This window comes from Lontra canadensis, unplaced genomic scaffold (genome assembly GCF_010015895.1).
Source record: "Lontra canadensis isolate GAN:19392208 unplaced genomic scaffold, GSC_riverotter_1.0 scaffold214, whole genome shotgun sequence".
Lineage (NCBI taxonomy): Eukaryota > Metazoa > Chordata > Mammalia > Carnivora > Mustelidae > Lontra > Lontra canadensis.
In genome coordinates, this window is record NW_022631208.1 from 785174 (window position 1) to 805049 (window position 19876).

At 40.8% G+C, this 19876-nt stretch overlaps 1 protein-coding gene across 7 annotated transcripts in view; it reads left to right on the plus strand.

Moving 5' to 3' along the window:
• The first annotated feature begins 2415 nt into the window (after positions 1–2415).
• The window catches only part of HECTD1 (HECT domain E3 ubiquitin protein ligase 1), an 89465-nt gene continuing 72004 nt past the window's right edge, over positions 2416–19876 (plus strand). For 6 of the 7 annotated variants that reach the window (XM_032848896.1, XM_032848897.1, XM_032848898.1 and 3 more), the window contains exons 1-2: positions 2417–2714; positions 4155–4315. In XM_032848896.1, coding sequence (XP_032704787.1) covers positions 4176–4315 — 140 coding nt within the window. In that variant the 5' untranslated portion in view covers positions 2417–2714; positions 4155–4175. Of the gene's footprint in view, positions 2715–4154; positions 4316–19876 lie in introns of all 7 variants that reach the window. The other variant, XM_032848900.1, reaches the window with a different exon arrangement.

The window sequence follows — 19876 nt, forward strand, 5'->3', positions numbered from 1 at the left end:
GTGCAAAAGTGGACACATGAAGTGCGGGAGGAGCAGGGGCAGAGGGAGAGGGAGAAGCAGACTCCCTGCAGAGCAGGGAACCCCACCTGGAGCCCGTTGTGTTGTTCAACACAGGGCTGGATGCCAGGACCCAGATCATAACCTGAGGTGAAGGCAGACGCATAACCAACTGAGCACCTTGTACCTAAGATTTTAAAGGAAATCTTGTCAAACGCCTTCTTGAAATTCACTTACTTCAACTATGGCATCCCAATTATAACATTTGGAGAAGTTGCATGAGGGATATATATATAGGAACTCTTAATTTTATTTGCAACTTTTTTTTTTAATATCTAAGCTTATTTCAAAATTAAAAGTTAAAAAACAAGACAGTAAGTTTAGCTTAAGGTGACTAATCCTTGGGGCTCAGGGCTCTCTGCTCAGTGGAGAGTCTGCTTCTCCCTCTGCCTGTTTCTCCCTCTGCCGGCTTCTCCCTCTGCCTGCTGTTCCGCCTGCTCGTGCTCTCTCATTCACTCTCGCTCTATCTTCAATAAATAAAAATCTTAAAAAAATAAAGAATAAAAAAGAATTGAAGTTAATATTTAAATTCTGATATATCTTTTTAAAAATAATTGTTACATTTATTGGCCCTTCCTTCCTCCACCATTGGAGGATTTCAGCAACCTCCCAGCTAACTGTTTTGTCTTGGTAGCTCCTTTTAGCCATTCCATCAATCTTTCTAAGACTCTAATTATTCTCGTCAGTGTTCTAATCCAAAACTTGTTACTTATCTAAGCCTAAATTCTGCAGTTGGCATTCAAAGCCCTGCTTGCTCCAGTCCCCACTTTCTCCCCACTTCATTGCTTAATGCAGAAACTTTGCTTGGGGCACAGTTCCTCTTTCCTTTGTCGGACAATACCAGACTTTGCTTGTATTCTTCCCCCTCCCTTGCACTGTCCATATTCCACCAATTCTTCAAAGTCCAGAAAGATCTTCCTCCTTGAAGATTTTATTGGCAGCTCCACGTCATAGTCATAGCTCCCAAACAATTACTGTCATGTGTTGTAGTTGTGACAAGATAGTAGAATCCTCTACCCTTTTCTCTTGATTTGAACTGTTAACGGGAGACCTAGGGACCATGACCTGTGACAGTGGGATCTGTGCCTATATGTATTTGAAGTGCAAATCTGTAATTTCCAGAATACTGGTTCTTCCAGCATATGAAGATTGCTTAAAGGAACACAACTCAAATACTATTATGTAATATTCATTTTTGTCATGAAAGATGAAAAGGGGAGAGTACAGTGAGAGTGGCTGAGGTATGGGTTTACTTATCTCAGAAACCAAGGGATTCATTTCTTTATTTAAAAAAAGCTATATTGGGGCGCCTGGATGGCTCATTGGGTTAAAGCCTCTGCCTTCGGCTTAGGTCCTGGTCCCAGGGTGTTGAGATTGAGCCCCGCATCTGGCTCTCTGCTTGGCAGGGAGCCTGTTTCCCCCTCTCTCTCTGCCTGCCTCTCTGCCTACTTGTGACCTCTGTCAAATAAATAAATAAAATCTTAAAAAAAAAAAAAAAGCTATATTCACATTTCCAATGAACTACATCCAAAAAATCTCCAGATAGGTCTTATAAGCAGGCTCATTTTATTTTTAAAGGGTGTGAAACACAAAACGTTTGACGGGAATAACCACGGATGTACTTGAGACCACAACCCACAGGAAAAAGAGTCAAAAGCACAGTCTTAGCGGTGCTCCTTACCGGGACGTCACTGGGCCTGAATTTACGCTTTTTTTGGAGCCTCAGTTCTCTTATCATTGCAATGGAGATACTGCTGGAAAATATTTACTTCCCAGTTCTGTGGTGAAAGGTTTTCCTTCTGGTGAACTGCGGGCCGCTTGCCTCCTAAGACCCCACGGTGGTGGCTTTTCCTCCTGCGACGCACTTCCGTGCTCGAGTAAGGCTGCCCCGCGGGGAGGAGAGGAGCTCGAGGCGCAGTACGGGCCGCCAGGCCGGCGGGGGGCTCGGCAAGGACAGGTTGGCCACAGCGATGACGTGTAGCGTGGGGGCCTAACAGCAGCAGCACGCTAAGTGTGTAGGCACGGTGCAAAACAGGCTGAGCGTGCGTGCACCAGTGTGCGGGGGTGCTGGGAGCGGGTGCACGACAGAAAAGCGACAGCTGACAGGGGAGTCTGAGGCCCGCAGGGCCAGAGCGTCCTGGTACTGAGGGCCACGCGTCCGGCCGCCGGGTTTCCCAGGTTGGGGCTACCACGCCGCCGTCCGACCGGTCTCAGCAGCGCCCCCCCTGGCGGCCGGTGGGGTCGCTGCCGGGAGAGTCGATTTGCTCCGCCTCCGCCGAGCTCCGCTGCCCTCCGCAGCTTCCCCGCCCCGCTCTCGCCCGACCCTCCTCCCTTCCCCCTCCGGAATCGCGATGGATGCGGCCGCCCTCCGCTGCTGCCGGCAGCACCGCGCGGGCCTCTGAGGTGCGGGCCTGAGGAGCCGCGTGCAGGGACCGGACGTGCGCTGGCTGCCGCCGGTCGGGAGAACCTCTCGCTTCCCTGTTACCAGGTCCCCGCGGAGGAAGGGGAGGGACAAGGCGCGGCTTTTCCTGTGCCGCTTGCCCGGCTAGACTTGCGCGGCCTGCGGCTTCCTGGTAACTCGAGGGCCGCGGCCGGGCCTGGCTCTGCCCGCGGCCTGCTCGGAGCTGGACCGGAGCGGTTTGGGACGACAAGCCCGGGTAAGAGCTTGAGGGACGGGGAGGCGGAAGAGCCTCAGGCGGTCGGAAGGGCCCGACCTGGGGGCCGGGATCCCGGATGCCCGGCGGCGTGCGGAGAGCGAGACCCCGGCTCCGGGTGAGGTCGGCGGGGCTGCTTGCCGACTAACCCGCTTAGCCCCTTTGTTCCCCTCCCTCGGCCCTGTCCGCGGCGGGGCCCGGCTTGCTGGAGCCGGAGCCAGGCTTGGCCGAGCCGGAGCCCAAGGCGGGCCCCCCTTGCCCTTGAGAAAGGTTCGCCTCTCCGTCGGGCCAGGGACGTCCCCCCGAGCCTCGAAGTTCCGGCGCCGCTCCCGAGAGACCCGCCGCCCTGCTCGGCCCGGCGGCCTGCTCTGGGCACTGAGGCTTGCTGCCTCTCCTCCAGAACTTCCCCCTCCTAGACACAGGTAGCTAACTTAGCAGGGTTTGGTGCCAAGAAACCAGAGCGCGGTGCCTGCGCCTCACGGCGCGGGGCTCGGCTGGGCCCGGAGTGTTGGGTCATCCCTGCTGGCCGCCGCCGTTGGGTGCCCACCGGGACCCGTGGCTGGATTCACACACTTGAAGCTGGGTTACCTGGGATCCAAAACTGTCCTTCCGTCAGGGAGCCTACGGGCTTTTGTAATGACTTGACTCTTGGGGCTGCTTCTCTATTTTGTATTATAATTTTTTAACCAACTGCCCCATTCTGTGAGAATGGGGAAAGAGGGCCATAGAGTGGCCTGTATTCGGATCCGTAAGGTGTTAGTCCATTGCATTTACTTTTAGCATTTCTTTTTTAAACTTGTAAGAGTTGCCAAGACTGCCCGAATTCTTAACCACGCCTTTATTCATAGATACGACTTGTATCTAAATATTTTTTGTATGTGGACGTCTTAAGAAGCAGTAGGTAAATTGGGAATTCAGCAGAATTTGTGGAATTGGGAGATCATTTTAAAGCAGAAACTTAATTTGGAGGGGGAGTGGACACAGTGCTTAGAATCTCAAAATACTGAATGTAACACTTATCTGAAGATCAGTTTTGGGTGAAGGAGGGGGGAAGAACTTTGTTGGGAAAAAAAAAAAAGAACCTTTAGTAAGGTGTTCTTTGCCTTTTGGCACAGACATTGGTGACAGCAGTAGTGGGATCTAAAGTTTGACTGTGTTTGACAGACACAGCTCTGGTTTCCAGTTAAGTAGCAACCTAATCAGCTTATACTCTAATGCAAAACTGGTTTTTATTTAGTATGATACATGAACGTTAAACCAGAGAAATAAAGTTGAAAAACTGCATTAAAGTACTCTCTCAAACATACTTACAAGTCTTTTCTAATTCCTAGGAGAACACCAGGAACATTTGGTTCTAGCTGATGTAAAAGAAAAATTTTTAAACCCCAGCTGATCAGTTCTGGGTATTTAAAGGACTCTTTCCTTTTCCTTTTTAAATTTAAGCAAAGAGGCTTTTAAAAAACCATGGCAGATGTGGATCCTGATACATTGCTGGAGTGGCTGCAGATGGGACAGGGAGATGAAAGGGACATGCAACTAATAGCCCTGGAACAGCTATGCATGCTGCTTTTGATGTCTGACAACGTGGATCGTTGTTTTGAAACGTAAGTACATCCCTTCGGTCTTCTTTTGGGGTTGCTGTGGTGACATCTGTTTTCAGCCATTTGCTGACTTCAGTTTGTATAGACTTTTCTCTAATGAGTTTTATCTTTTTAGAAGTGTCTGCAGTTTTGTTTGCATTTACACTTTTCTGAGAAATCGACATTGGTAGGTGAAGTAATTCCTGTAATGATAATAGTGATGACACAAATATATGTTTGTTGAATGAATAGGAATTAGGGAATACTAAATTTAACCCATAGCTTGCTTGATTCATTTTCAAAATATATTATGAACTGGGAAAATACAAATACTTCTTTAAAGGTACCTGTTTCTGTACCAAGAAATTAACTTGAAATAAACATTAAAGTACAGAAGATGATAACAGTTTCCAGGTGCCCCTTTCTTCATTAGTATTAACTCATATGACATTGTACTTTCCTTAAAGCAAATGATTGCTTTTTAAATTTAAGTTTGGAGAGTATAAATCGGATGTTACTCATAATAGCATATTTTTGAACTAGGAGAAACAGATTTTGAAATTTGGAGTTTAAACAATTTTATTCAGAGGTTTTAATGTAGAATTTGTGTGAAAATGTAAAAGAATTCATTACTAGATTGGCTATTAATGCTGTTTTTCCTCTTATATGATTACTTGCCTGGTTAGATTAACCATTCTTCTGAATACTTTTACTCTTTATTTTATATTACTTATTTACAGTTTTGAATTCTGATAGTTAATGAAAACTCAGATTTCTGTATTTGTTTTAATGCCATTTTGAGATAATTAGAAAATGTTTGAGATGTTGACTTAAAACTTTGTATAATTATCAATTTCTTTGAGGTGGCAATAAAGGCTGTTATAAAATTGACAAAGTATTTTTTTTTCTTTAAGATTATTTATTAGAGAGAGAGAGTGTGTGTGCTTGAGTATGAGTGGGTGGTGGTGGGGGAGAAGCAGAGGGAGAAGCTGAGCAGGGAAACCCATCATGGGGCTTGATCCAAGCCCAGGACCTGGGGATGGTGACCTGAGCCAAAGGCAGCCGCTTAATGGACTGAGCCACGCAGGCGCCTCTAAATTGACAAAATATTTTTTAATTGTCTTCATTTTTGAATGAATAATTAATGAAGATGAATTAATAAAGTTAATAATTCTTAGTTGTAAATCCCATTAAGACAGTAAAAATCTTAGGATAAAAATTCTTATAAACAAAGTTTCAAATTCACTATTTTTTATTTTTGTTTTCTTTCAAGAGTTTATTTGAATTCAGATTAGTCAACTTGTAGTATAGTACTGGTTTCAAGGGTACAATTTAGTGATTCATCACCCAGTTACCCCATCCTCCTACCCAAAGTCACAATTTATTAGTGGCCCATTCATGTCAACTAGTTTTTGTTATTAACAAAACTTTGAATGCATAATAATGGCCCCCCTGTTGATACTTATTTTAGCGGCATTCATAGAAAAGTGAAATAGATTTTTGAGTATTCTCAGATTTCATTGGAGGGTCTTCATTACCTGAGAATTACTTAAAAAAAAAAAAAAAAAAAAAAAAGATTATTTATTTATTTATTTGACAGAGATCCCAAGTAGGCAGAGAGGCAGGGAAAGAGAGGAGGAAGCAGTCTCCCCGCTGAGCAGAGAGCCCAATGCAGGGCTCGATCCCAGGACCCTGGGATCACGACCTGAGCTGAAGGCAGAGGCTTTAACCCACTGAGCCACCCAGGCGCCCCTACTTTGGTTTTTTAAAAGTTATACTTGCTGGGCGCCTGGTTGGCTTAGTCTGTTAAGTGTCTGTCTTTGGCTCAGGTCATGATTCCAGGGTCCTGGGATGGAATCCGCCATCAGACTCCTTGCTGGGTGGGGAACCTTTTTCTCCTCCTTCCCAGCTTGCGCTTGCTTGTGCTCGCTTTGTGCTCACTTGTGCTCCCTGTGGCTATCTCTCTCTCTCTCTCTCTCTCTCTCTCTCTCTCTCTCAGATAAATAGGGCCACCTCAGTGGCTCAGTCGTTAAGCATCTGCCTCAGGCTCAGGTCATGATCCTAGTGTCCTGGGATCCTAGCGTCCTAGTCTCACATCAGGCTCCTTGCTCTCCCTCTACCTCTCCCCTTGCTTGTGTTCCCTCTCTCACTGTGTCTTTTTCTGTTGAATAAATAAAATCTTTAAAAAATAAGAAATTACACTTGCCAATCAAAGTAATGATTGTTTTGTATCTTTACTAAGTACTAATATATAGTAGTTATTTGTAGTGGCATTTAAAAAAGGTGTTACCGATTAAAACAATTTTAAAGGAAATATTTATTTATTTTTATTGATTTTATTTATTTATTTATTAGAGAGAGGATGAGAGAGAGAGCAAGCATGAGTGGGGGGAGGGTCACAGGGAGAAGCAGACTCCCCGCTGAGTAGGGAGCCAGATGTGAGACTCCATCCCAGGACTCCAGGATCATGAACTGAACCCCCAGGTGCCTTTAAAGGAAATTTTTAAAATAAAAAACATCCATATATAAAATCCTACCATCCTAACATAACTTGTTCTTTCCATTTTCTCTTCTAGGCTTATTTATATTTGATACAATACAGTGTTATGAAAGATGAAATTAAAGTCAGATAGGATTTATATTTTTTATTTACTAAGATAACAAGACTTATTTTCAAATTGGAATGGTTACTCCTATTTCATGCAGCATACTAGTAATTTGTCTATCAAAAAACAGATCTTTGATTAAATTTGTAACAGTTTTTTAAAAAACGCTTAGTTTGCTCTCTTTGTTCTATAGTCCAAGATTTTCTTGTCACAAGGGAACTTGTTTTGAGTCCCTTAAACCAGAGGCAGCTTGGTGAGGTGGAAAGAATGGGCGGTGGCATCAGAGACCTGGGTTCATGTTCTTGGATTCTTGGTCTACTACGTCTTAATTTAGCCTTTGAGAGCCTTAGTTTAGTTTCTTTCTGTGTAGAATAGCAGTAGGTTCCTTGTGAGGATTAAAGGAAAGAATGTGTATGAAAAGTGATTTGGTTAAAGTGGGCTACCTACCAATACTACATTTCTAGTTTTGAATTTTATTTTGGGACTTTATTTTGTGAAGCTGATTGATTTTGGAGAGTCTTTTAAAATTCTTGGCAAGAGTCAAGAAACAGGGTAGGGGAAAAGCAAGATGATGTGCATATTTTGAATATTGAAATTTGAATTTTTGAAAATTTCCCGTACCAACTTGATTTCCTAAGATACTAGCAAACAGTCCTTATTTATATTGAATAAAGTAGAAGATGTCTATATGTTCAGATATGTATTTCCCTTATTAGCTTGTATTAATAGTTACATGTCTCTTTAGTTAGGAAAGGCAGATGGTGTGGTAGAATAATGGCCTTTGGGATGGGATAGATTTGGGTTCAGTTTTTGTGAAGATTAAAAGGGATGATAGATGTGAAATCCCTAGCATAGTGCTTTTCACTTAATGGTTGTCTTTCCTTTAGTATTATATATGGCTCTTCATTTTTTGAAGAGTCTTGACAGTCTTTTTAAAGTTAAGGAATGTATATTTTCTGTGAAGCTCTGATATTTCCTATTAATGCCTGAACTTACAGGGTAATGCTCTAAAAAATAAAATTCAGGTTCAAGGTGAGTTTTTGCTTTCATCTGTGATATGTTAGTGAGTTAAATTTAATATGTTATAAATTTAATAAGAGTTAAATTTAATGAGTTCCAAATGAGTTTGCATTCACATTAAAATGGATGATTATTGTACATGTTATTATAAATAGGTAAATCCTGGGCACTTGTAGATCCTGCCTCCTGTCTCTTCAGATAGTATAATTAAAAAGTTCTATTTTCTGGGTAGAATCTAAGATTTAGAAAATGGGATACTAGGGATAGTACTTTTATTTTTAAGATTTTATTTATTCATTAATGAGAGACAGAAATAGAGGAAGAGGGAGAAGCAGGCTCCCAAAGGAGTTGGGAGCCTGACTCGGGGCTCGATCCTAGGATCCTGGGATCATGACCTGAGCCAAAGGCAGATGCTTAACTGACTGAGCCACCCAGACACCCTAGTGATAGTACTTTTTAGGTACTAGAAGGCTCTTTTTTTTTTTTCCTTTTTCTTCTTCTTCTTCTTTTTTTGTTTTTTTAAGATTTTTTAATTTATTTATTAGACAGAGATCACAAGTAGGCAGAGAGGCAGGCAGAGAAGAGAGGAGGAAGCAGGCTCCCCGCTTGAGCAGAGAGCCCGATGCGGGGCTCGATCCCAGGACCCTGGATCATGACCTGAGCCGAAGGCAGAGGCTTTAACCCACGGAGCCACCCAGGCGCCCCTCTTTTTTTTTTTTTTTTTTTTTAAGATTTTATTCATTTATTTGACAGAGATCACAAGTAGGCAGAGAGGCAGACGGTGGCAGGGGGAGCAGGCTCCCTGCTGTGCGGGGAGTAGGCTCCCTGCTGAGCAGGGAGCGGGATGCGGAGCTCAATCCCAGGATCCTGAGTTCATGACCTGGGCCGAAGGCAGAGGCTTAACCACTGAGCCACCCAGTTGCCCCTGGCCTTTGAAGAGGTGGTTTTTCCTAGAGTTATAAAGGATGAGTAAGTTTATGGGCTGAAGTATGAAGAGGAGGTAGAGGGGTGTTCGAAGAGGAGGCAATGTGCAAAGAGTTTGAAGTGGGATAAGTAGGGCATGATTGAAGAACTCGAAGAAAACTAGTGTGACTGGGACAAGGAGTTTGCCAAAGTGCTGCGTAGAAGGTAGGGGCTAGATGGGATGGAGTCTTTTGTATATGAGAAGTAAAGCTTTTGGTTTTATCTTAAGAGCAGTGCAAAGGCAGTGAAATAGTGCAAAAGAGTGATTGATAGGATTACATTTGTTTTTCAGAAACATTACCTAGGGGCGCCTGGGTGGCTCAGTGGGTTAAAGCCTCTGCCTCTGCCTTTGGCTCAGGTCATGATCCCAGACTCCTGGGATTGAGCCCTGGCATTGGGCTCTCTGCTCAGCAGGGAGCCTGCTTCCTCCTCTCTTCTCTGCCTGCCTCTGTGCCTACTTGTGATCTCTGTCTGTCAAATAAATAAATAAAATCTTTAAAAAAAAGAAACATTACCTGCTCTTTTGAGAATAGAATAGATGAGTGGAGAGGACAGAAAGAACAATTTCTTCTAGGCTTTGCCGATTATGGTTGAGCGAGAGGTTTGTAGTAATAGAAGTATGAAGAAGTAGAGAGAGAGATTTAGGAAGAAAAATAGAACTTGTTGAATGATTGGATATGAGAGAGTGAGAAAGGAAGTATCTTGCATTACTCAGGTTACAGTGGATGGTGATGCCATTCAGTAAGAAAGAACACTGGAAGAGTTTTGAGGGGCTGAGATCATGAGTTTGGAATTTGGCTGGATTCTCATCTGCCTCTGCATTTAGCCTGCTGGATTCTGTTTTGACAGAAATCATCCTCCACAAATGTGGTTGGAAAAGGGAGGAATGTTGTAGTGATTTTTATACATAATTATGGATATTCTTTGATACATTACCAAAACTGGACAAGTGATAGTTTCTTAAGGGTTAGTTATAATGTGGATTGTGAATCCTATCAGTGAGCTTCTTGTACTCTGTTACATAAAATTTATTGGTCTCTCTTGTACTTTGAGTGGATTTTTTTTTTAGTCTGTGTTTAAGCTTGTAAAATTGTGCCCTGGTTATGGATTTACTGAGCTATACGATAATCCAAATATTGACATATGTCATTCTACAGTGTCACAAACTCATATTTGTTTAATATGAATACTGATCTCATCAGAAAAGTTTCAATATTGGGAAGCTGTCTAGCTCATGGTAGCAGATACAAGTTTTCCAAAATTGTCATTTTTGCTTGAAAGCTTTAATGTTATCATTGGCAATAAGTACTGTCAGTTGTTTTCCTTGTAGTGGAAGGCTTACTTTGTTAAATTTTGAGAAATGTTTGCCAGGTTTCCAAGTCTGAATAATCACAGTTTGTCTGAAGTTCTTTAAAGTAAAAATGGTGTTGCATGAAAAAAAGTGTCTGGTTGAGCTCTCCAACAGTCACACAAGTGCTTTCCTTTGTCACAGCCATCATTCTTTAGGAGGCAGAAGTGCTTTATACTTACTTCCCATTACCTGTAGTAGGTTATTAAAAAGACAGGTATTCAAGGGTTGTGATGTAGTAAAATTAATAATTTTTTCCTTCATCAGAGTTATTCTGTAGTGAAAGTGCTTCCCCTCCAGCCCCCCATGCCAAAGCTCAGCAGTGAAGAATACAGCTAATAGTAGTACAGTTTAGTACCCTTGCCTTGATTCATGCTGAAATGCCAGCAGCTTCATCCACCATTGCTTTTTCATCATTAGTGTACATGTCAACAGAGGAAGAAAGTGATTCAAAAAGAGAAAGGACAATTGTGTTGAATTGTGGTGAGAGGTCAAGTAGGGTGAAGACTGAAAGCGTCCTTTGGATTTAGCTACATTCTCAAGGACATTGATCTTAATGAGAGCTGAGTGGAGTGGTGGTGAGGGAGAGATTTGAATGGGTCCAGGAATAAGTAGGATATGAAGAAATAGAGCCAGGGAGTGTGGAAAACTTTTTCAAGAAGTTAGATTGGAGTGGGGGTATGGGATTTTGTCTTTTAAAGGTCAAAGAGATAGGAGAGAGAATATCCATAGTGTTTAGGATTCTGAGAAACTGGGAGAAGATTGGCTTCTGTTAAGACGAGTGCTTTTTAAACTTTAGCGTGCATGATGTGAATCACCTGGGGATCTTGTTAAGCTGCAATTTATGATTCATTTGGTTTGGTGTGCTACCCGATAGTCTGCATTCCTAGTATGCTACCAGATAATGCTGAAGCTGTGGTCAGAAAAATCTTATGTTCAGGAGTAAAGCTCTGATCCGCTGGTGGAGAGATGGGTTTTATTTTAGGTAGTGTGTTCCTTGTAAAACAGGGCAGATGGGAAGATTAGATACAGATGTTTTAGGTTTGGTGGTTAAAAGTTTGAGGGATTTCTGTCGGATGACCTTTTGTTTCCCTGAAGTAGGAGATTGAAAAGAATGATAGTATCTTGGATTGGTATGGGGAAATAATTATAATTTGCTAGTAGCTTCATAATAGATATCCCTGTCTCCAAGCTAACAATAACCAGAGTAATATCTTAAAATATTGTTCATGGTCTTTTCCCCCCAGCTTTATTGAGGTTAAATTTAAAAAATAAAATTATTTGACTGTACCACTCTATTTTATAAAATCTTTGGGTCTTTACCTAATGGATAAGATTCAGATGCCTTCAAAGACTTCTGTGTTCTCAAAGTACTACTAGATACATACCACTAGTACTTTTTCTTTTTCTTTTTGTCATTTTAAAAAGTATTTATTTGAGAGAGAGCTCATGAGCTAGAGCGAGCATGAGCAAGCATGAGCAAGCATGAACAGAGGGGAGGGGCAGAGGGAGAAGCAGACTCCCCACTGAGCAGGGAGTTGGTGTGTTTAGGGTTCCATCCTAGGACCCTTGGATCATGAACTGAGCTGAGGGCAGCCACTGAACTGATGGAGCCACCCAAGCACCCTTACTTTTTTTCTTCCTGTTGCTAAGCATAGAGTTTGGCATATAATAGCTAATAACCACATAGTAAACAAAATGAAGTTATTTATATTGTGCTTGCTTTTCATTTATGCTTAAAGAAAGTATTTTTGGGATCATGAAATTGGTTGGGGAGCATATAAAAAGAGGAGCATTGTATTCTTCTCTGTAGTACAGTGACAGAATCAATATATATATATTTTCCCTATCCCCCTGCATTTATGTACCTGCTTTTTCCATATTAACTTCTGTTTTCTTCTACCCCCTGGCAGAGTAATAGGGAAGTGAAATTACTTTTTTTTTTTGATAAGCCCTAAAGCTGATCCTTCCTTGGATAGGGAATGTTCATTATTTCAAATACATATAATACTAAAAAGTTAAGTAAGTAATTTCTGTTTACACAAATCAACTATTGTTTATGTACTTCTTTTCAATGAACAGCAGAAAGAAGTGTTACAAGATGAGAACCATTCTCTGTAAGGGAGCTCATAGATAATGATCTTCAGTGAGTTTTGTTAAGTTTACCAAAGTGTCTTTTACCTTAAAATACTTTTTAAAAATAATTTTATTTATTAATTTGACAGAGAGACACAGTGAGAGTGGGAACACAAGCAGGGGGAGTGGGAGAGGGAGAAGCAGGCTTCCTGCTGAGCAGGGAGCCGGATGCAGGGCTCAATCCCAGGACCTGGAATCATGACCTGAGCTGAAGGCAGATGCTTAACGACTGAGCCACCCAGGTGCCCCTCACCTTAAAATATTAAAAAAAACAAAACACATATTCTTCTTCTTTGTAGCTGTAAACAATGTATGTTTTGCATACTTGTTGACTGTGCCATGAAACCTTTTAGTTCCTTAGAGCCCAGCACTGTCTTACTCATCTTTGTATCCTACCTTCCAATACCTAGTACAGTACTTGGCATAAAAAAGTACTATCTGTTCAGTAGATACTTACTTAATGAATTGTAGTCAGATGTGTGTGTGTGTTTTAATTGGAGAAAAGCAAGTCTACGTATTGGAATTTTACTCCTTTTCCTTTGAGAAGGAATGCCATAATTTTCAACTGCTTTGCCAGGAGTTATTTTTAGTTAAGCAATACAGGGGGAGTCAAGGCTGGGAGCAGGGACAAAAATAAAAGATGAGGAGCACCTGGGTGGCTCAGTGGGTTAAGCCTCTGCCTTTGGCTCAGGTCATGATCTCAGGGTCCTGGAATAGAGCCCCGCATTGGGCTCTCTGGGTTCAGCAGAGAGCCTGCTTCCTACTCTCTCTCTGCCTGCCTCTCTGCCAACTTGTGATCTCTCTCTTTCTGTTAAACAAATAAGTAAAATCGGGGCACCTGGGTGGCTCAGTGTGTTAAGCCTCTGCCTTCGGCCCAGGTCATGACCCCTCATCGGGCTCTCTGCTCAGCAGGGAGCCTGCTCCCCCCCCTTTCCTGCCTGCCTCTTTGCCTGCTTGTGATCTCTGTCTGTCAAATAAATAAATAAAAATCTTTTTAAAATAAATAAATAAATAAAATATATTTTTAAAAAAGGTTAAATTTGATATTGTAAATCTTAAAAAATCTTGGCCCAAGTCCAAGCAATACAGTCTAGAAAAAGGATAGGATAGTTACCATATAAAAACTATTACAGTTCCCAAGGAAATTATTTATCTTTGGAACCTCATGAAGCCTTTTGTTCTCATTTTTTTGTTTGTTTGTTTTAAGATTTTATTTATTTATTTGAGAGAGAAAGAGAGTGAGCGATAGAGAGCAGGGGCAGAGGAGAGGGAGAGGGAGAAGCAGGTTCCCTGCTTAGCAGGGAGCCTGACACAGGGCTTGATCTGAGGACTCAGGGATCATGACGTGAGCCAAAGGCAGATGCCTAACCAACTAAGCCACTTAGATGCCCCTATTCTTTTTTTTTTTTTTTTTTTTTTAAGATTTTATCTATTTATTTAACACACAGAAATCACAAGTAGGCATAGAGGCAGGTGGCCCTAAGTTACTTAATTCTTGAGTGAATTTTAGTAGAATTGGGCTAACTAATGTGAATTAGAATTTGTGGGCATAGAGTTGTTTGCAGTATTCCTTTTTATGCTTAGGTGTTTGTACAGTGTGTTGGGATAATCTTATTTTTCATCTTCATACTGGCAATTTTTATGATTTGATCAATCTGGCTAAATATTTATCAGTTTTATTAATCTTTATAAAGAAGTGGCTTTTGGTTTAATTCATTGTTTATTTTTCTGCTTTACGTTTCATTGATTTCTGCTCTTAATTCCTTCTGCATTGGTTTGAGATTTAATTTGCTCTTTTTTTTCTAGTTCTTAGATGGAAGCTCAGGTTACTGATTTGAGACCTTGTCTAATATAAGCACTTAATACTATAAATATCTCTTTTCTGCTTTAGTTGATGTTATATATTTATTTTAATTTAGTTCAGAATACTTAAAAATTTTGTTTGGCAGTTTCTTTTTGACCCTTGTGTTATTTAGAAGTGTATTGCTTAATTTACAGATATTTAGGGATTTTACAGGTGTTTTTGTGGCACTATTGTGGTTAGAGAATATACTTTATATTATTTTAATTATTTTAAATCTATTAAGGTTTGTTTTACCACCCATGATATGGTCTATTTTTGGTGACACATCCACATACACATCAGAAGAATGTATGTTTTGCTCTAATAGGGAGGAATGTCTGTAAGTGTGAAATTAGGTCAGGTTGGTTGATAGTGGTGTTCAGTCTATATCCTTGTTGATTTTCTGTCTATTTGTTTTATAGGTTATTGAACGAGAGGTGTTGAAGTCTCCAAGTGTAATTGTAGATTTATCTATTTCTTTTCAGTTATCTCAGTTTTTCATGTATTTTGAAGCCTTGTTAGGTGCCTTTAAAAGGATTGTTAGGAAATTTTATTTTCTTTATTGTTATGAAAACTCTATTTTTATCTCTGGTAATTTTCCACATTCTGAAGTTTATTTTGTTTTACATAACTATAACTGCTTAAGCTCACTTGCTTGCTTGCTTGCTTGTTTTTTCTCTTTTCTTTCTTTCCCCCCCCCCCCCCCAAGATGTTATTTATTTATTTGAGAGAGAGAGACACAATAAGAGAGGGAACACAAGCAGGGGGAGTGGGAGAGGGAGAAGCAGACTCCCCACTGAGCAGGGAGCCTGATATGGAGCTTGATCCTAGGACCCTGGGATTGTGACCTGAGCCAAAGGCATGCACTTAATGACTAAGCCACCCAGGTGCCCCAAGATTTTATTTTTAAGTAATCTCTGTACCCGACACGGGGCTCGAATCCACAACCCTGAGATCATGAGTCCCATGTTCCACTAAATGAGCCAGCTTGGTGCCCTTCTAGCTTTCTTTTGATAGTGTTTATTTGGTCTTTTCCATCCTTTAAGTTCTAACCAGTCTATGTTATTATATGTAATGTGGGTTTCTCGTAGACAGAACATGGTTAGCTTGTGTTTTTTTTAATCCAACCTGGTTGTCTTCCTTAAATCCACCCAGTCTTTTTTTAATTGGTGAGTTTAGACCATTTATATTTAATGTAATTTTTGATGTGTTTGGAAATATGTCTAACATTTTACTTCTTGTTTTTTGTTCTGTCGCTCACCTGTGCTCACACTCCCTCTCTTCTTCTGTTTCTTCTTTCCTGCCTTTCCTTACTTGAATATTTTGTAACATTTTAATTTAACTTGCCTGTTAGTTTTTGGCTCACTTTATATTTTTTTAATGGTTGCTATGAGAATTGCAATTAACTAAGAGTTAGTGTTTTACCATTTAATATGAAGAAGCCTTCCCTTTATTCTTTTCATATTATAATTTTTGTATGTTTTAAGTCTATATACATGAAAATCTCAAGATGCAGTCTTAAAATTTTCACTTTCAAAAGTCAGTTTAAGAGGAGAAGAATAATCTGTTATATTTATCTTCCTATTTGTTATTTCTGTTCTTCCTTCATTCCTGAAGTTCCATGTATGTCTCTGGTATCATTTTCTTCAGCTTCGAAGAACTTTCCCTAGCATTTCTTTTTCTTTTCTTTTTTTTTTAAGATTTTATTTATTTATTTGAAAGAGAGCAGAGAGAGAAAGAGATCTTGGGGTAGGGGGGCAGAGGGAGAAGCAGTCTCCCCTCTGAGTAGGAAGCCTGTTACGGTGCTGGATCCCAGGATTCTGGGATCATGACCTGAGCCAAAGGAAGACACTTAACCAACTAAGCCACCCAGTGGCCCAGGTGCCCTTTCTTTCTTTCTTTTTTTCTTTTTTCTTTTTCTTTTCTTTCTTTTTTTTTTTTTTTTTTTTTAAGATTTTTGTTTATTTATTTAACAGAGAGAGATCACAAGTAGGCAGAGAGGCAGGCAGAGAGAGAGGAGGAAGCAGGCTCCCCGCCGAGCAGAGAGCCCGATACGGGGCTTGATCCCAGGACCCTGGGATCATGACCTGAGCGGAAGGCAGAGGCTTTAACCCACTGAGCCACTCAGGCCCCCCCCTTTTTTTTTTTAAAGTAGGAGCCACACCCTGTGTTGAGCTCAACATGGGGCTTGAACTCAGGACCCTGAGATCAAGACCTGAGCAGAAATCTTGTTGAATTAGACATTTAACCAACTGAACCACCCAGGCGCCCCTCTTTAACATTTCTTTTAGGGAAGTCTGCTGGTGATTAATTCTCTTAGTTTTCTTTCATCTGAGAATGTCTTTATTTTATATTTATGCTGTGAAGATATTTTTGCTGGATATAAAATTCTGGGATGACAGTTCTTTTCAGCATTTTAAAGATAGAATATTCCATCGTTTTCCAGCCTTTATGGTTTCTGATGAGAAATCTGCATTTATTCTGATCTTTGTTTCTTTGCGTTGCTTTTCCTTTTGCTGCTTTTAAGATTTTTTAAAAAATTTACCTTTGCGGGGTTTTGCTCTTTGATTATGATTTGCCTGTGCATGGTTGTCTTAATTGAAGTTTGCTGAGCTTCTTGAATCATATGCCTTTCACCACATTTGGAGCTTTTCTTTGTAAAATCTATTTTCTACAGACATTTTGTTTTCTCCTTTCCTTCTGGGGCTCCAATCGCACAATTGTTACACTTTTTAATGTGTTCCCTTTGCTGCCTGTCACTATTTCCTTTTTTCTCCCAGTCTTTTCACTCTGTTCTTCAGATTGGATAATTTTTATTACCTGTTTTCAACTTCACTGACTATGTTTTATGGCTTTTGAGCCCATCTAGTGAAGTTTCCCCCCCACTCACAAATTGTACTTTTTCTTTCTTTTTTCCTTTTTTTTTTTTTTTAAAGATTTTATTTATTTATTTGACAGAGAGAGAGATCACAAGCAGGCAGAGAGGCAGTCAGAGAGAGAGAGAAGGGGAAGCAGGCTCCCTGCTGAGCGGAGAGCCCAATGTGGGGCTTGATCCCAGGACTCTGGGATCATGACCTGAGCTGAAGGCAGAGGCTTAACCCATGGAGCCACCCAGGTGCCCCCTCCTTTTTTTTTTTTTTTTTTTTTTAAGATTTTATTTATTCATTTGAGATAGCACAAGCAGTGGGGAGATGGAGGGAGAGGGATAAGTAGATTCCATGCTGATCTGGGAGCCTGACGTGGGGCTTGATCCCAGGATCCTAAGATCATGACCTGAGCTATAGGCAGATACTTAACCTGTACTTAACCTGTACAGGCTCCCCTGTACTTTTTATTTCTGAAACTTCCATTTGATTCTTTTTTATGTTTTCTGTTTCCAGTCATTTCAAGAATGTTCACATTTACCTTTTTGTGTATAGTTACAATACCTAATTGATAATCCTCCTTGATAATTTTCGTTTCTTTTTTTTTTTTAACCCCTGATATTTATTTATTTTTAAAAGATTTTATTTATTTATTTATTTGACAGACAGAGATCACAAGTAGGCAGAGAGGCAGGCAGAGAGAGAGGAGGAAGCAGGCTCCCCGCTGAGCAGAGAGCCTGATGCGGGGCTCAATCCCAGGACCCTGAAATCATGACCTGAGCCGAAGGCAGAGGCTTAACCCACTGAGCCACTCAGGCGCCCCTACCCCTGATAATTTTAATATCTAGGTTGTCTCAGGCTTGTATCTGTTGACCAGCCCCCCTCTCCCCCCATTGACAAGTAGGCTCCATGTGTAGTGTTAGCCTGACATGAGTCTTGAACTTATGACCCTGAGATCAGGACCTGAGCTGAGATCAAGAGTCCGGTAGATGCTCAACCGACTGAGCCACCCAGGCACCCAGCTGTCTTTTTCTTGAGTTGGATAAGTCAGATTGTACTGCTTCTTTGTGTTTCAAGTTTTTTTATGGCTCCATGCCCAACGTGGGCATTGAACTCATGACCCTGAGACTGAAGAGTCACTTGCTCTACTGACTGAGTCAGCCAGGCACCCCTGTTTCAAGTTATTTTGGATTTTATCTTAGCTATTTGGGATATTGTTAGACTCTGGGTTTTATAACAGTCGTCTGGAGATAATGTTGATTTTGTTTTGTGTTGGCATGCAGTCATTCTGATTAGATTTAGATTGCAAGTTCTGTCTTGCCCTCTGTGGGTGGTGGTTCCAATGTTAGTGATTTCATAGCTTTTGTTATGGTGTTTGGGTCTACTCTGTATGTACATTTGTCATTCAGAGTATAATCTGGGGCTTGAGTGGTGGATTATATCATAGTTCAGTTGTCAGAGTCTTTGCTGGTGTTTTTCAGCTCTTTCCTTCATAGTGTAGTTTGGAAGTGAGCTTAGGACTTGTGTTGGGGATCCTTTATCTGCTGTTTCTTTTCTGAGATTTCCCCTGTATTTTTTGGCTACCTGGAGCCCTTTTTACTTGTGTTCTAGCTAGAAAACTGGGACTTTCTTGATGTTATTGCTACACTTCTTCCCATCACCTCCACCTCCAGTCTTACCCCTTATGCTGGCACTAAACTAGACTAGACTAGGCTGCTCCCAAGGTGAAAGTAGTGAGAGAAAAAGGGAAGATAACAGGATTCTTCTCATGCTCTTTTATCCATAGGGGCTCCTTTTCTTAGTGCCCAGTTCTCTCCAGCACCTTAGATGCTCATGTGCTCATGCCATCTCTACTGCACTGTGCATGTGTCACTCAGGATTTAGTGTGAGGCTTAACTCTGAGGTTAGTCTTGGGGCCAGGTAGGGAGTAAGAAGCCCCGGGAATTTCTCCCCACACTCTCTGGCTCACAGAGACCCTCTTTATTGGTCCTCTCTGAGTTTATGTTCTGTGTTCCTGCTATATAGTTTGAGACCTGACCCATCAAGGCGTCAAACCAGAAAAGAAAAGAGGAAAGGAAAAATGCCCCTGAAACTTACTTCTATCATGGGTCCTTATTTAAGTTTTGATTTCCTTCCTTAGTCCATCTGCTCTTTACTTTTCAGAGTCTTCAGATGGTTGCTTTTTTTTTGTTTTTTTTTTTTCCCAAGGTTTTTGGTTATAATTGGGAGAAATAGGCTATAATAAACTTACTGTAGTTGACTTGCCCCAAATTTTAAATTTATTTTCTGGGAATTGTAAAATACACTTGTTTCAGAGATTTAGGAAAATTAGAAAAGCTTAGAGAATGAGAAGTGTAGAGAATGAGAAATTTGGACAAATCAGAAAAGTTTAGAGAAATTTTTAGAGAAATTATCTATAATTGCACTATTTAGTACTAAGCTATTTTAACTTTTTCCTTTAGTTTTTTTCTCTGAATATTTTAACATGAACACCATAATGGATATGATTTTTCTTCTTTTACCTAATATTTTTATTAAACAATATTTGTATCATAATATGTTTTTAGTAAGTATCTCAGTAAAACTAGCATAATCTGTCATATGGATGTGTTATATACTTAATCATGCCCTTGTTATTAGATACATGGTTTATGTCACTGTGACCATCTTTGTGTATATACCTTTTTTAAAATTAACATATAATGCATTATTTGCTTTAGGGGTACAGGTCTGTGAATCATCAGTCTTACACAATTTACAGCACTCACCATAACACATACCCTCCCCAATATCCATAACCCAGCC